General features: G+C 43.1%; 1 protein-coding gene across 1 annotated transcript; it reads right to left on the bottom strand.

The window, feature by feature from the left end:
• Positions 1 to 11,430: 11,430 nt before the first annotated feature.
• On the bottom strand, positions 11,431 to 13,225 carry LOC308697181 (uncharacterized protein). Its single transcript, XM_081376326.1, has 4 exons — positions 13,129 to 13,225; positions 12,693 to 13,025; positions 12,337 to 12,381; positions 11,431 to 12,217 (listed from the first exon to the last, which is right to left on the bottom strand). The coding sequence occupies exons 1-4, from the start codon at positions 13,187 to 13,189 to the stop codon at positions 12,039 to 12,041; spliced, it is 618 nt and encodes a 205-aa protein (XP_081232452.1). The 5' UTR covers positions 13,190 to 13,225; the 3' UTR covers positions 11,431 to 12,038.
• Between the last annotated feature and the right edge of the window lie 4,295 nt (positions 13,226 to 17,520).

Genomic DNA, 17,520 nt, shown 5'->3' with positions numbered 1-17,520 from the left:
GTGTGTATGTGAAGTTTCAGCTCAAAATACCCAACAGATCATTTTTTACAGCATGTTTAAATTGTCATTTTTGGGGGCTCAGAAAAACGCGCTGTTTTAGTGTGTGCCCTTTAAATGCAAATGAGCTGCTGCTGGACGACCTAGGGGGCGGAGCTTCATGAGCTCGTGCACAGTCTCTCAGGACAATTTCATCTCATGGAATGATGATAATATCAGAAACTCTCAGTAACGGCGTTCATTTCGAGTCGACAATAATGCCTACAGAGTCAGAGTGCTGTATAGAGATGAAACAGGTATAGTTTAGTAGTTTAATTACGGTTATTATAACGTATTTGTCATCTGCTTGTATGCATTCATTATTAATAGCCTACAAGTCTGCTGTCTGAATGATGATCAAACATATACTGATGAGTTTAATAAAGTTTATTGTACATCACACAAAAGATGAAGCGTCAGTTTTACTTCAGAAAATCACCGTAAGAGCTGAGTAAACACAGACTTGCGCAATTAGGCTACATAAACGAATTTCGGTAGAGTTGAGGGAGCATTTCTGTGGGCGGAGGTTAGTCAAAAAACGGTTCTACTGACGTCTTTAAAAAAGGAAGTAGAGGGATGTAGTCCAAACGGGCCGTTCGATGTAGTCAACTTCTGTTAAATAAAATGTCTCGCTTGGCATTGATCTTTGAGCTTTATAATTTTATTTATACTATTTATTATTTATACTCTAACAACAACATTACACACTAACTAAAGTTTGAAACATGGGATCACGAAGAACGGGACCTTTAAAGGGGTCATATAATGCCATTTTTGTACAAGCTAATATGATTCTTTAGGGTCTAAATTAAAAGTTTGTAATATACTTTAATTAAAAATTCTCATTAGTATTGTAAGAAAACACTAATTTTACCTGCTCAAAAACAGCTCTGTTTTCAGCACGCCGTTTCAGTGCATGTGTCTTTAAATGTTAATGAGCTTTGCTCACCCCGCCCCTCTGTTCTGTGGGTACACCGTATCTAACACAATAACCACGTGTTATTCGTTATAAACGTGTGATTATGAATTATATTGAGAACGTCGTACATAGAAAACATGCCGTAATGTACCCTGAGTGTAAACCTTAGACGCATTAATTGTGAAGCCTGCAGCAAGGTTTGCAAATTTCGCAAAGATTAATATAAATACTAATATAAAGGTTAATAAAACATTACACTCACATCTTCTGGAGGTTCAGCAGTAACACGTTGGTACCGATCCGTTTTTTCTCGTTTGTAAAGCTGTCTGGTGTGAAATGATTCGCGTAAACATGAAAGCATGGACGATCGTGGGGAATCCCCGTGAGGGAATCCCCACGTCAATCCTTTGGGCATATCGCTTCAAAAACAAAACTCAGCCACTGCATCTTCAACGGCTCAGATTTAGGAACATCCAAATGACTGCTGTGTTCCTTATTACATCTAAGAACAGAACACCACAATCGCGTCGACGCCATTCTACTCCAGCATATCAACAATGGCGGACTACTATGACGACGGCTGTCACAGCTCGCTCAGGGCGGGTCTTGTGTTGAAACACGGCTGTCAATCACAATCGCGGGAGGGGCGTACGATCTTATGACATCACAATATCGAACGGCTTGATTTCATAGATGGTCAAACATATACGGAGATTAAAACAAAACCACTGGATGGATTTTAATCATGATAGGATGGTTGTGTACAGGCACTGCCAACAGACATTTCAGTGCAATCAACTTGTAAAAGTGCATGTACCATTATATGACCCCTTTAATATACTGTCCGCTTCACCGGAGTGCTGTTCAGACATCTTAAAGCCCCCCTGAAATCAAAATGTAAGTTTTTTTTGCTCTTAGTATGAATATGTTAGCCTGAAGGTTATGAATAAGCTGGTGTGTTCCAAAAAAATGACAAAATTCGCACTTAGGAGATACAAGTATTCAAAACTTAGTCTCTCACTTCTGCTAAAATGGATCACGGATCTTTATGACGACACCGCTTCTCATCACATCTCCTGTCCAATCAAATGCTCTCTAGAATCTAAAGTTCCGCCCCCTCTAAACACCACCTGGCCGAAGCGAGCGTGACTGAACCTGACTGTGTGTTCGGCAGTAAACGCCTGCTCAGTGTCAGCTGCTCGTGCTCTTCAGCTCCATCAGTTAACTGTCGGAGTTACTGGAGTAACATTTACTCCGGGATATTGCTTATTTCGAGTCGGAGTGATTGTCAGGCACGTCCAAAAGCGAGAAACTAGGGCTGTGCAATTAATTAAATTTCGATTTCGATTTCGACTCCCAACGATCACCAAAATAGTACAATCGAGTAAAAACGATTATTTTGTCATGTTCTGTTTTGCAGGAACATATATATACTGGAGTCTTGTGTTCTGAATGACACGTGCACACGCCTCTCCCGAAGCCATAAACTCTCTCAGCTTGATTGTTTAAACTGATAAGACGTAAAGAAGTGAAAATAATCAACTTCAGTTACGATGCAATGCTGGCCCGATTGTGCAAGTGACAATTCCGTCATGTCCCGACTCCTAAACGCGAGAGTGTAGTTTTGACGCTTGTCCTGACCTGTCCAACCCATTTTGAGAGACGGAGAGAGAAGACGCGGCACAAGGTTGTCCAAGGTTTACCATAGGTGGCGCTTTGAGCACCACTAAACCACTGCTGATAATACGACTGATCGCCTTGGCCGTTGTCTTTATAGCGCACTGGGGTTTGTTTCCCGCTCAACACCGTAGCTCGCTGCTTCACTACCATTGTACGATGCATTGTTGAAGAAATCAACTAGTCACGACTGTTTCCCGAAACCATATTGTCGCAAAGTGGTCATTCAACCACGTTGGTTAATGATGTCATACATGTGGTGGAGTAATAACTACTGTTAATGAAACTGTTTGAGATCGAATTAACGCTAGATGTTTTGATATAAATTACAGACATGCATCTGAGGACTATTTTGCATTATTTCCAGATTCAATCATAGGCTCGTTCTTACATAGTAGAGCTCGTTCACACATGCGCTCTTCAAAAACTGTGCTTTAAATCTCTTGACAAACTAAAAGATGTAAATGACATTTGTATGTATTCTAAATAAAAGACACAGGTTGTAATGAATGTCAGCTTGCTTATTTTGCTCAAGATCAGGATTTATTGAGTCCACATGTCATGTAGAGAGCTGTCGCTCCAAACACACAACTCTGCGATACTGTTTGCGAATGTTTGTTGGAACGATGGTTTCGGGAAACACCGACTCATTGAACTGCTGATAACGACTGAAATTGCGACCATAGTTGGCTAACGATGCTTTCAGGAAACGCACCCCAGAGCGAGGTCACAGTGCAGATCCATGAAAGCAGCAGAAAACCCTTCATAAGGTACACATTTATACCTAAAGAGTGCTTATCAATACCTAAATGGTAGCACCATTTTAAAGGGTACCGTCCCAGTGACAGCTTTTGTACCTTTTTCTGAAAGTGTGGACAAACCATATTCAATTTTTAATAAAAAAAAATTAAATCAAATGTTGGGTTTGTCCACCTTTGACCCAAACATGGGTTGAAACAACCCAGCATTGTTTAGCGTGTGATGTGGAGTCCTGCATGAGTCTGGCCACTCCCCTGTATCTCAAGCTGCCAATGTCATTGGCACAAACCCTGCATAAGCATAAAAGGAGACCGAACCGCTCGTACCAGAGGAAGGTGTGTAACGGGAGGATAACACTGACTGTCTGACAACTTGTGAGGGTGGGTTAATGTCTACCAGGTGTACATGTGTATCTGCAAGTCTTTGGTTGCAGGTGTGTCCAATGTTACTGATGAGCCAGTGGTACAACGCTATTGGTAGATCCACTGAATATAAGAACCAGCATGCAGTCCTTTGGGGAGGTTCCTTGACCGTGAGAGAGGACGTAACGAGATAAGCTCGACAGCCTTGGTGCCGATTTGTTGGGTATTCGACTCTGCGCAGTGACAACGATCGCGATCGACTCCTGGCAGCGAGAGGTCCACGAGAATAATCAACGCGCGCTATTCATTCATATTGAGGGAAGTGTGAATTCTTATCGTTTACGAAAGAGTGGGCACTGACGTGTATTTATTTGGGATTGATTGCCCTTCCTTTGTCTCCCAGCTTGGCTCTACAGTTCCGGTTTTCCCCGCTGGTCCCCGTGTCCTGGAACTCGCCAGAGCCGGGATTTGCGTGTGCGTGTCGCTGTCATCGCCTCACCTAAGCGTCTCCTTCCCTTAGCACTACGAGCGCCAAGTGGGCGGGGTCGTGAGTGACGAAACTGTTGACTGTTCAATGAAACTCTGCTTTGTGTAATAGTTGTGATGTTTTGTTTATGTAAACTTCTCTCGGTCTAGTGGGATATCGGCTGCTCGTCTAGGTTTTATTTATCAATTGTTTGTATGTGAATTGGTTTTAGGGCTCTTATACTGATCAAATCAATTTAGTTATATCATTATTCCTTAATGTGTGGGGTTTATTTTGAAGTGTTTACACCGGTTTCAAACTTGCTATTTGTCCTTGCTGTGTAAATCTCACGTGTGACTGTGTGCTGTTATATATGACTTTATTGGCGTGATTTGTGTGTTAGCCCTTCTCCTTCGCTGTCTAACCAGGGCGCCAGATTGTGATAATATCCCTAGTCTTTGAATTGAAGTCATATCTAATGTTTTTACTTTCTTGATTATGCATACGGTTGTTTAGTTTTTAAATTACTGTATAAATAAATTTTGTATTTTTATAAGACTTTTGGTGTGAGTCTGTTACTTGTGTATAGCAAGGGTAAAATTCCTGCGCGTGTCTGAACTATAACTTTACATTTTTGGCGTAGTCGGCAGGGTGATCTTGACATACACAAGTGATATGAGTCACGACGAGCAGCCCCAGGTAAATACGTTAATGCCATGGTTTATGGGGGGGCCATGGGTCCCAAAATTTGGTGGAGGGAAGTCCTCTAAATTTCAAGAATGGAGAAACCAAATTGAGGCTTTTATTCGGGCTCAGGGGCTGAATGAGGTACAGCAGGTTGATTTTGTGCTGAGTGCATTGGAGGGGAATGCTAAAAGAGAAATTCTGCTATTAGCTGAAGGAGAACGAAATACTGATGTAAAAATTCTAGATGCCCTAGCTTCATTGTATGGTGGTCAGCAGCCTGTTGCTCAACTACGTATTCAGTTTTTTAATTGTAAACAGCAACCAGGGGAGGGAGTAGGACCATTTACCCTTCGTCTACGTGAGCTGCATCATAGGTGGCGGGCCAGAGAACCCCTGACTGCTGGAACAGATGATGAATTGCTGCGAACTCAATGTGTTATGGGTTTGAGACATGGACTGATAAAGCAGGAATTGTCAAGACAGCTCCGCCGGACCCCAACATCCACTTTTGCTGATGCCTGTAGGGAAGCGAAGGCGCTAGAACAAGAGCTGGCCCCAGAGGAAGAGGTTCAGGTTTGTCCAACCTTTTTGACTCCTCCATCAAGGTCAGCAGCGACACCAACTGGGGTGAAGGACCAAGGGACGAATGCTTCTGACTGGCAACGAATGAAGGATTCATTGCGAACCGAATTACAACAGGAATTAAAAGAGCAGCTAACACTCTTGGGGAAATCTCTGGTAGAAGAACTGAAGGGGCATCTGGGCCAAGCCTCAGCAACACAATCCCCAGAAACTGAGGCACCGTTCCAGCCACATTGGCGTCCTCACTCTGACCGTGACCCCCGTCGCCAACGTTTGGGGTCAGCCCCCCCCAACCAACAGCGCTACCAGTGGGATGCTCAAGGCCGCGCCATCTGTCATGATTGTGGAGAAGGGGGACACATACAGCGTTTTTGTCCAAGGAGACGTCCAGCTCAGTCGGGTTTTCGATACCCCCGGTCACAGCAGGGCCAGTGAACCGGGAGGGGCCCTCAACCACGTCCCTACAAAGGCCCTCTATGGTGGGTAAGTGCCCAGAGGTTGAAGTGTTGGTCCAGGGGCGACGGATCCCATGCATAATAGACACTGGCTCTCAAGTTACCCTCTTTAGCCAAGCCTTGTTCCAGCGTCATTTTAGCGACGAATGTATGCAAGATCCCAGTCAAATATCTTGGTTGGCTTTGAGAGCTGCTAATGGACTTCAAATTCCTTACGTGGGTTATGCAGTATTGAATTTTAACATTGGGGGTGTGGAAGTGCATGAGAAGGGGGTGGTTATCGTACGAGATGACTGCATAAATACAGAATATGGACTTCTAGGGATGAATGTTGTGGCAGACTGTTGGGCGGGCATTTTCCAGGGTAGACACCCTGGTATTGCAGCTTTTAAATCTGTGTTCTCTCCTTCTGCAGAGAAAGCCTGGGATGCAGCCTTCGCCGCCTGCCAAAGAGTAAACAGCTCCATGCTTGAGGTAGAGTTCCAAGGAGTGGCTAAACTCCAGCGACAACCACCTGTAGTGTTACCCCCTGAAAGTGAGATGATCGTTTGGGCCCATGTCCCACAAGCTACCAACCAGCCTAATTGTGCTGTCTTAGTTGAAAATTTGGATCGCCATGGGCAGGAGTGGTGTGTTGCTAGATCGCTGAGCTGGGTGCAAGGTGGAAAGGTTCCCCTCCGTGTCTGCAATCCTAATCCATTCCCCCTAGAGTTGCCACAACGGCGCCCCCTTGCTTCGGTGACCCGGATAGACCCAAGGGACGTAAAGGGACGTTCCAGACTCGTGCTACGAAACCTCGAACCCCAGTTGGTTGAAGTTGATGTTATGCACATAGAACAGACGCAGACTGAAGATCACCCAGCCCTTGCGTTGTGCGGTGAGGACCTGACCAGGGGCCAGCAAGCCCAACTGACGGCCCTCCTGCGGAAGTGGTCTCACGTGTTTGCGGCCCATGAAGACGACTTTGGGAAGACTGCGGTTGTCACACACCAGATCCCCACAGGCACAGCTCCACCGATTCGAGAAAGGTACCGACCAGTTCCTCCTAACCTTTACCCCGACTTGAGGACACTACTACAAGGTATGTTGGAGAGTGGCGTTGTAAAAGAGAGTTCAAGTCCATGGGCTGCCCCGGTTGTTCTGGCAAAGAAAAAGGATGGGTCGTGGAGGTTCTGCGTAGATTATCGGAGACTTAACGCAGTGACTCACAAAGACTCTTTCCCATTGCCGCGTATAGAAGAATCTCTTACAAGCCTCACTAGGGCCCAGTGGTATTCAACTCTGGATCTGGCAAGCGGGTACTGGCAGGTGGAAGTGTCACCTGTAGACCAAGAAAAGACTGCCTTTACCACCCCCTTTGGTCTATACCAGTTTGAACGCATGCCTTTTGGCCTCTGTAATGCTCCAGCCACGTTTCAGAGGCTAATGCAACGCTGCCTGGGTGCTCAGGTTTACGATTCTCTTCTCATTTACCTTGATGATGTTATTGTGTACTCGCCCAACTTCAACACCCACTTACAGCATCTTGAGAAGGTTTTTCGTTGTCTCCAGGAGCATGGCCTAAAGCTGCAACCTCGTAAATGCCATCTGTTCCAGAAAAAGGTGACCTATCTGGGACATGTAGTCAGCGGCCAGGGGGTAGCAACAGACCCAGAGAAGACTGCAGTCGTCCGCGATTGGGCTACACCATCAACAGTGAAACAGGTGCGTTCATTTTTGGGGTTCGCAGGATATTATCGGAGATTTATCCCTGCTTTCTCAAAGGTAGCTGCCCCCCTCAACCAGCTCCTGCAGGGAAATGCCCATCGCCCCTCATCAACCATCCAATGGACCCCCGAGTGCCAGGTCGCTTTTGAGTCACTTAAACAGGCCCTCCTCAGTGCCCCAATACTGGCCTATGCTGATTTCCAACTTCCATTTAGACTATACACAGACGCAAGTCTGAGTGGCCTTGGAGCTGTCCTTGCCCAAGTCCAAGAGGGCAGGGAGAGAGTTATAGCCTATGCTAGCCGTAGCCTCCATCCCCCAGAGCGCAGTGACCAAAACTATAGCTCCTTTAAGTTAGAGCTGTTGGCCTTGAAGTGGGCCATCACTGAGAAATTTAAGGACTATTTGTGGGGAGCTCAGGTTACGGTATACACTGACAATAACCCTTTAGTCCATCTGGAGACTGCAAAATTGGGGGCGACGGAGCAGAGATGGGTGGCCCAGCTAGCTAATTATTCCTACGAAATCCGCTACCGACCAGGAACTGCTAATAGGAATGCAGATGTGCTTTCTCGAATACCAGGAGACACAGCAGATATTGCGGTACATGCAGCACGGAGCGCCACACCCCCGCAGTCACCCGAGAGGGCAGGACGATGGGAGCGCCAGCAGAAGATGGACCCTGACCTGCAGCAGCTGCACATCTGGAAAACACAAGGTGAGCCCCCAATAATAAATGACCTTTCTGCTTTGTCTCTACAGCTTCGTTGCTTGCTGAGGGAGTGGGACCGGCTGGAATTCCATAATGGGGCCCTTGTTAGACTTGTCACTGAGCCAGACACTGGAGCTCCAGTGCAACAAATCATTGTGCCAGTAGCTCAAGCCCGACAAGTGTGGGAAGAATATCACAAAGCTGCAGGTCATGCAGGTGGCGACAAAATGGTCTCGCTACTGCGGAGGAGATTCCACTGGGTGGGGATGAGCACAAATGCCAGAATGTGGGCGGCAGAATGTCTTAACTGTGTGGTGGGCAAACGGGGAGGATCACAAAAAGCACCCTTGTGCCCCATTTCTGTCAGTTACCCCTTTGAAATTGTGGCAATAGACTATCTGTCCCTCGGGAGGCCTTCTGACACATTTCAATATATCCTTGTGATTACAGATTTGTTCTCCCGCTACGCATTGGCAGTGCCCACCAGAGATCAATCTGCTCCCACTACTGCCAAGGCTTTATGGACGGCACTTATTCTCCCATTTGGCTGCCCAGAGCGTATTCTTAGCGACCAAGGGGGAGCTTTTGAGTCAGACCTGATGTACCAGCTTTGTGCAGTGTATGGTTGTAAGAAAAGTCGCACTACGCCATACCACCCACAGGGAAATGGAGTTTGTGAACGGTTTAACCGTACCCTCCTTTCCCTCCTGAGCACCATGGATGCAGGCTCGCACGATAAATGGCCCAGCCAGTTGCCGGCTCTTTTGCAAGCCTATAACAACACTACTCACTCAAGCACTGGGATGACTCCTCATTATGTGCTTTTTGGCCGCCATGCCAGACTGCCAGTGGATGTGCTTCATGAAGTCGCACCGCCACAGTACCGGGATGATGTGGAAGGTTGGGTTAGGAACCACCATCGAACTCTCCTTCAAGCTTATGCCACTGTACGCAACACTGTTGAACGTCATCAGCACTGGAACCAAACTAGCTACGACAGGCATGCTAGAACTTTGCCCCTTTTACCGGGGGAAAGGGTACTGTTAAGGAACTTTCGCCGTAGAGCCAAAGGAAAACTAGCTCCACAATGGCTCCCTACACCCTTTGTAGTGGTGGCTCAGCCACGCAAAGATCAACCGGTTTTTAGCATTCGGCCCGAGACGGAAGAGGGTCCCATTCGAACAATTCACCGCAATAACCTGCGGCCTTGCCCTGGGGACCAACAAGCGACCAGCCGCAATGAAGAGGGTTGTTCTAGTGAAAGTCAGTGCCCCAACCAACGCAGCCATGGACAACACCACTGGCCCTTTATTCCTCTAGCTCCACTCCCTCTTGCCCCCCAACACCAAACTGACCCTCCAGGACAACACCCCTGGCCCTTCACTCCTCTAGCTTCACTCCCTCTTGCCCTCCAACACCAGACTGACCCTCCAAGTCCTCGCTGTGAGCCTGTGGACTTGGCCGCTAGTACTTCCCTTCCTTATGCACCAGCCACACAAGCCCATGAAGCCCCTGGGCTTGACCCAGAACTGTTGCCTCTTGCTGAGCTTGACCCTGTAATATTACCTCCTGTAGCTATGAGTCACGACCCAGCCCTAGAGTTTGGTGCAGTCATTGACAATCAGGACTCTCGTCGATATCCCTTGCGTGCTACCCGTGGCAAAACACCTGCGCGCTACATACTCTAACCGTCTGGACACTCCATGGCATTGTCCGCTTGACTTTTATGGACTATGTTCGGGGCGACCATTATTAAAGGTTGGGGGGAAAATGTAACGGGAGGATAACACTGACTGTCTGACAACTTGTGAGGGTGGGTTAATGTCTACCAGGTGTACATGTGTATCTGCAAGTCTTTGGTTGCAGGTGTGTCCAATGTTACTGATGAGCCAGTGGTACAACGCTATTGGTAGATCCACTGAATATAAGAACCAGCATGCAGTCCTTTGGGGAGGTTCCTTGACCGTGAGAGAGGACGTAACGAGATAAGCTTGACAGCCTTGGTGCCGATTTGTTGGGTATTCGACTCTGCGCAGTGACAACGATCGCGATCGACTCCTGGCAGCGAGAGGTCCACGAGAATAATCAACGCGCGCTATTCATTCATATTGAGGGAAGTGTGAATTCTTATCGTTTACGAAAGAGTGGGCACTGACGTGTATTTATTTGGGATTGATTGCCCTTCCTTTGTCTCCCAGCTTGGCTCTACAGTTCCGGTTTTCCCCGCTGGTCCCCGTGTCCTGGAACTCGCCAGAGCCGGGATTTGCGTGTGCGTGTCGCTGTCATCGCCTCACCTAAGCGTCTCCTTCCCTTAGCACTACGAGCGCCAAGTGGGCGGGGTCGTGAGTGACGAAACTGTTGACTGTTCAATGAAACTCTGCTTTGTGTAATAGTTGTGATGTTTTGTTTATGTAAACTTCTCTCGGTCTAGTGGGATATCGGCTGCTCGTCTAGGTTTTATTTATCAATTGTTTGTATGTGAATTGGTTTTAGGGCTCTTATACTGATCAAATCAATTTAGTTATATCATTATTCCTTAATGTGTGGGGTTTATTTTGAAGTGTTTACACCGGTTTCAAACTTGCTATTTGTCCTTGCTGTGTAAATCTCACGTGTGACTGTGTGCTGTTATATATGACTTTATTGGCGTGATTTGTGTGTTAGCCCTTCTCCTTCGCTGTCTAACCAGGGCGCCAGATTGTGATAATATCCCTAGTCTTTGAATTGAAGTCATATCTAATGTTTTTACTTTCTTGATTATGCATACGGTTGTTTAGTTTTTAAATTACTGTATAAATAAATTTTGTATTTTTATAAGACTTTTGGTGTGAGTCTGTTACTTGTGTATAGCAAGGGTAAAATTCCTGCGCGTGTCTGAACTATAACTTTACAGGTGCTGGTGTTCGCAGTATACACACACACACACTACTTTATTTGCCCTTCTAGAGTCAGCATGGCATATTGTTATCACCCTTACCTCATATTTTGTGGTTTTAGTTGCATAAACATAACACAGTCAGACAGGAAATCATTATTCTGCATTGCATGACAATGATAAGAAACCTTTTCTCTGAAATCTGTTGACATTTTTATTAAATATTTTTTTATTAAAGCTTTATGTGCCACAGAAGAGATTTACATTTATATTTTCTCTTGAAAACATCTTATATGTACATATTAATGCTCCTCTAGAAAAATATAATGTCTAAAGATATAGCCAGACACAATGTTCATTTTTATTACGAGTCCTGCTGGTCTGATGATATTAAGCTTTTGTTTGCATTAAGAAGAAACTGTTTGCTTTGAAAAAAAGGACATTGGCACGTTCTCTACAAAACTCTAGCATGCATATTCTTTGTTCATTGATATTGAATTAACAAACACTGCATTAAAGACAGCACTTTAACTGAACATTTACTGAATGACACAAACCTGAATAATCACCACAGCCATTAAAGACTGTTTAAGTTTCACTGGTGCTGAATAACGGCGACCTTTACCACAACATCTCAGTTTCTCAGTTTTCCCTTTCACTTTTCAGTTCCTAAAGTGAAATCTGATAAATAGGAAAAGCATCTGAGCCAAAGTTGTCTGTTGTCATTTGTGTTTCCCAACAGCGATGCTTATTTTAGAGGCAGTGTAAAGCTTAAGTTTTCAAATAAAGCACATAAATGTGTCATATAGCTGATTTGTGGCTCATCATAGATGCACGTTTCGCTGCTCTCCATCCTTTCTGCTGTCCACGATGGTAAATGATTCCTCCGGCGATGACTGTAGTCAGAAAAAACACAAACACAGCCAGTCCAACACCACCGAACATCAACACACGCCCTGTCACCGTCACCGTCACCTCGTCTAGAGAGACACAAGAGTTATTCATATTCATACAACATTTAGTGCCAGATCTCCACAGAAGAGCAGTTACAACAAATAAAAAATCAATTAAACAAACAAGATAACAAGCGAAACTTTACCTGTGATTTCAACTTCTGTTTTCGTCTCTTCTATTACAAAAAGACCTGTGAATATATTATATGTTTATCCATAAATATATGAACACACACACAAAAACCTGCTTCTGTAATTTGATGTAAGTTTTTTCTGTAAGTTTTTATAACCATTTTTTAATTGCCTCAATTAACTGTAAAATGTGGGTTAGTTAAGCAATGTCTAGTGCTAAGTTTATATATCTTCTCATGTACTGCTCTCAGTCACAAACCACTAAAACAAAAATCATGTTCAGAGCTCATCTTGAGTGGCTCATCTTACCCACCCCCTCCTACATTGACTAGTTTGTGAAGATATAATGAGGAAAACTGAAATATGTTACCTTCAATCTTCAGTCTGATGGGTTTGTCGAAGAACATCTCTGGAGCGTCAGACTTTATTCCACAGAAATAAAGTCCTGAATCTGATTCTGTTACTCCAGAAATAGTTAAAGAGACTCTGGTGACCCAACTGTCTGCTGTTATTTTCATGCGATTGCTGTTTGGATTGTAGTTGGTCAGGAGTTTTCTCCCGTTTTTGTCCTTCTCAGCAGAAATCAGCAGAACGAGCTCTTCAGATCTGAGATGATACCAGGCGACTTCATATCTGTTTCTCATGCTGCAGTTCAGAGTGATGTTTTCTCCCATCCGAACTCTCACATCAGAAGATCCTCCCGCTGACAAATTAATAAACACACATTCTTTTAGACTATGTTTATGGTTATTATATTTGAGATTGATATGTTAATTTCATGAATGTTTGAGATAGAATATATTTACCACTGGATGTGATTTGCATAATCCAACAAGAAAATACACAGAAGAAAATGACTTTCTCCATTGTGTCTGTTGTTCGTAAAGGTGTCAGTCAAACAATAGGTTTCAAATCCATGCAGAGACACTTAAACCACAGTTTCACTTCCGTCAGAGAAATATAAAGCATTGAATAATAGTCTATCAGTTCAAGTGTTGCAACTTTCGTATTTGTACTTTTCCCCTTATAATAAACATTATGAATGCTGTTGTTGTTTTCATTGCAACCTGTACACATATTTTAACATCTCAAAAATATGTTATATGTGGTTTAATTTAGCTTGCAAAAACACTTGGTGAGCAAAACTTGGCTATAATTGTGTGTAGATTTGAGTCCATGATCATAAATATTACAGGTTTCATACAAGTGAAGCTCTATTCTGGAAGATTAATTCATTATTTTGACCAGATTACATAAAAAGTTCTTTACAAATATGTACAAACACAAATGATGTCTCTTCTCGGTTCACATGTCACTGCATTACTGCACATGTGTTTTCTACTGAAGGAGGAAGTCTATCTTTCTGAGGTAATGTAAGACAGGAAGCTTACGCTGCAATTCTGAAAGGTGAGAAACATCAGTGATGAAAGGAAAGATGCTCAAAACTTTTCAAGGAGGCACTTATTTATTAAGTTACGCATTTAAATACAGACGGGAACAATATACTGTATCATGTGACCAAATCAACAGTTCATTTCCCTCTTATACCCTGAGCAAAGCAATACTGAGCAACAGAAAACAACTGAATGAAAACAAAAGAACCATAAATTTAAAATTATCCCAACAATACTCAACATGATGAATTAATTCTGACAGATACTGTAGACATTAGCATACTGAAATGATGAAGACATGTCTAATTCACATAGTTTTAAAGGTATTCCCGTAGTACTGGAGAGCTGTATCATCACATTCACTAGATCTACAATAATCAATATTTCACAGATCACATACAGCTTGATCTGCAATATCCCTTCAAAGCAGAATAGTGGAAAAACACAATATCTGTCCTCAGAAGACATGACTGCTCACATTTGGACATATTAGATGATTAAAAACTTCACAGTCACAGTGAGGTAATGAGGACAGCAGAAAACACACAATATTAATCCATTTGGTTTATACAGAAGGAGTGTAAAGTCCATCAAACACTGTGCTTCTCTTGGCTTCTGAGCACCAAATACGGCTCTGCATAATGTTTAGAGCGGCTAAAGTTTATTTTTATACCTGAAAATTAGTTTTTTCCTGAGTTTGAATATCTTCAATATTCCATTTTATACAAAAATAGGTCATTAAAAACCAACAAGATATTACAGTCAAAATTTTATCAAAAGTGATTTACAACATATGTAAAAAAAATATATATTTAAAAGGACGTACTGTAGTTCATTTTTTCAAAAAACATCTTAAAATCCCCTAGTGGTCAGTTAGAAGCAACAGCGGCATGGAAAAAAACTCTAAAGAAGTTTAATGTTGGAAAAATGGCTTGGCAGGAACACAGACTCAACTTTGGACTCGCTCTTCCTCATCTTTACACTTATTTAAAGACATTTATACAAAGCAAACATACTAAGTATTTTCTTCAAGACCTTCACTGTTAGGCACTTATGATATCTCGATATTTTCTGGGATTTTGTTGATGACGATAATATGACGTTATTTGTCGGTATGAGTTTTTGTGCTTGTTTGTCTTGACTGGTTTAGGACTGACTCAACTTTTATTCTTCATATATCAAGCTGATATTTTCTCCCTTAAAATTGATTTCCAAGGGTTTTTCTTTTCTTTACAGGGATATTTTCCTAACCTAGATGCATGCATCATCTTTTATGACAAATTCTTTCATTTAATCAATAATTTCAGTTAGAATATTAAAAACCAGATGTGCTTAAAGGGGTCATCGGATGCAAAATTCACTTTATATGGTGTTTGCATATAAATGTGTCTCTGCAGTGTGTGGACACAACCACTACACAATGAAAAATTCACTTCTTTTTCTTTAATCCTCGAAAAGCCTAAACACTCTCAATAATCAGGCCGTTTGGATTTTCTGAGCACTATCATAATCATAATGCTCATGCTCCGCCCACGACCACAGATGGACTGTCCCGCATTAGCATATTTCCCGTATTAGCATATTTCTTTTATTAGCATATTTCCCATATTAGCATATGTCTGCCCTCATACATTATGTACACTACGGAGCCCCTAAAGGGATGTGGGGGTGGATACAAATTAGGATGGGATAAAAAATAAAGAGCTACGTACGTTAATGTAGCGTTTCAGTGTTTGAACTTGGACTCAAATATAAAGGAAGTTTTGCATATATAAACAAATATAAACAAACTAAGTTTTGCGTGGGAACGCAAAAGATTTGATAAAAAAAATTCTCCCATCACAAATGTTTTCCACCAACACGTCCCTCTAGGGGCTCTGTAGTGTACTGTCCACCAAGGCATCACTTTACGTGTCTTGTGTCCACACCCCCCAATGGAAGGGGGGGGGGGGGCAGTTGCTCATTATCATTTAAAGAGACATGCACTGAAACGGGTCGCTGTGGACAGAGCTGTTTTAGAGGAGGTAAAAATGGTGTTGTTTTACACAACCATTGAGGAGTTTTAACCAAAGTATGTAACAAACTTTACATGAACACCCTAAATAATCACAACAACTTGTGGAAAATGGGCATCCGATGACCCTTTAACTATATTATATGATATAAATATAAGACTCATTCAGAGGTATTTTGATCTCATATCTTGAATTCCTGGGTCATTCTGACTGATGTACTATTTTATTTAATACTGTGAAGCTGCTTTGATGCAATCTGTATTGTGAAAAGCGCTATATAAATAAAAGTTGACTTGTATTCTGCTAGTCTACATTACACAGTGAAAGTGTGCACTATCAAGGCCTGTTTTTTCAAAATGAGTGACTCAATAATGTCTGATTCCACATCATTAAACAATAATAATGAAATAATTCTGATATTATTGTAGATGATATGTATTGCACACCTGCAGCTGCAGATATTCAGTATGCTGACAGAATCCTCTGTAAAACTGTTGACTCTGAAGGTGAATTACAAGTCTCTGGATGTTCTGGGCCACTTTACAGTTTAATCTCGCTCCGCACGGGCCCTCAGGAGAGATTATTATAGTCCCTCAGGAGAGATTATTACAGGCCCTCAAGAGAGATTATTATAGGCCCTCAGGAGAGATTATTACAGGCCCTCAGGAGAGATTATTACAGGCCCTTAGGAGAGATTATCATAGGCCCTCAAGAGAGATTATTATAGGCCCTCAGGAGAGATTATTATAGGCCCTCAGGAGAGATTATTATAGGCCCTCAGGAGAGATTATTATAGGCCCTCAAGAGAGATTATTACAGGCCCTCAGGAGAGATTATTATAGGCCCTCAAGAGAGATTATTACAGGCCCTCAGGAGAGATTATTATAGGCCCTCAGGAGAGATTATTACAGGCCCTCAGGAGATATTATTATAGGCCCTCAGGAGAGATTATTATAGGCCCTCAGGAGAGATTATTACAGGCCCTCAGGAGAGATTATTACAGGCCCTCAGGAGAGATTATTATAGGCCCTCAGGAGAGATTATTACAGGCCCTCAGGAGAGATTATTAAAGGCCCTCAGGAGAGATTATTATAGACCTGCATTCTGATCCGGCAGCGGCGAGTAAAGTCCATTCAGACACTGGGGTTTCTTGATGATAAAAAAGACAATCACACCCACCAGAACCAGCAGAATCACAGGCAGCCCAACACGCCAGAACCAATACACTGCAGCTGGAAGGAGGAAGGAGGGAAGAGAACTTTTAAAATGCTTTTTTAATAAGGGTAACTCTCGCCAAAATGCAACCTAGGGTCCTTTTGTTAATCTACCCGAGGCAAACTTCCATTTGAAAGCATAATTAGAATGGAAACGCCACTTTTAAGTTTGACCGTATTTTCGTTTTGGGTCAAATTGCCTTGTGAATGGGAGTGCATGGGGCAGTTTTATGATCGCATTAAAATCGCTATTTTTAAAACACTAAGAAGGCTCGACACAACATGAAACTGTTCTGGAAGTATCACCAGGGGCTCTACACATGAACTCCAGCATTGAGAACAGTGTTTGTGTACACAGAGTTTACTAAAAAGACTCACTGTAGCTGTTGTTTCCGCCCGCATTTTGACAGTCAAAAATAGTCGATAGAAATAGTCTAACAGTTTCATGTTGTGTCGAGCCTTCTCAGTGTTTTAAAAATAGCGATTTTTGATGCTATCATAGAAGTGCCCCATTCACTACCATTCACAAGGCAATTTGACTGAAAGCGAAAATACGGTCAAACTTAAAAGTGGCG

Source organism: Scardinius erythrophthalmus (genome assembly GCF_964197995.2).
Source record: "Scardinius erythrophthalmus genome assembly, chromosome: 10".
In the NCBI taxonomy this organism is placed as follows: Eukaryota; Metazoa; Chordata; class Actinopteri; order Cypriniformes; family Leuciscidae; genus Scardinius; species Scardinius erythrophthalmus.
This window is presented reverse-complemented; position numbering and strand designations above follow the sequence as displayed.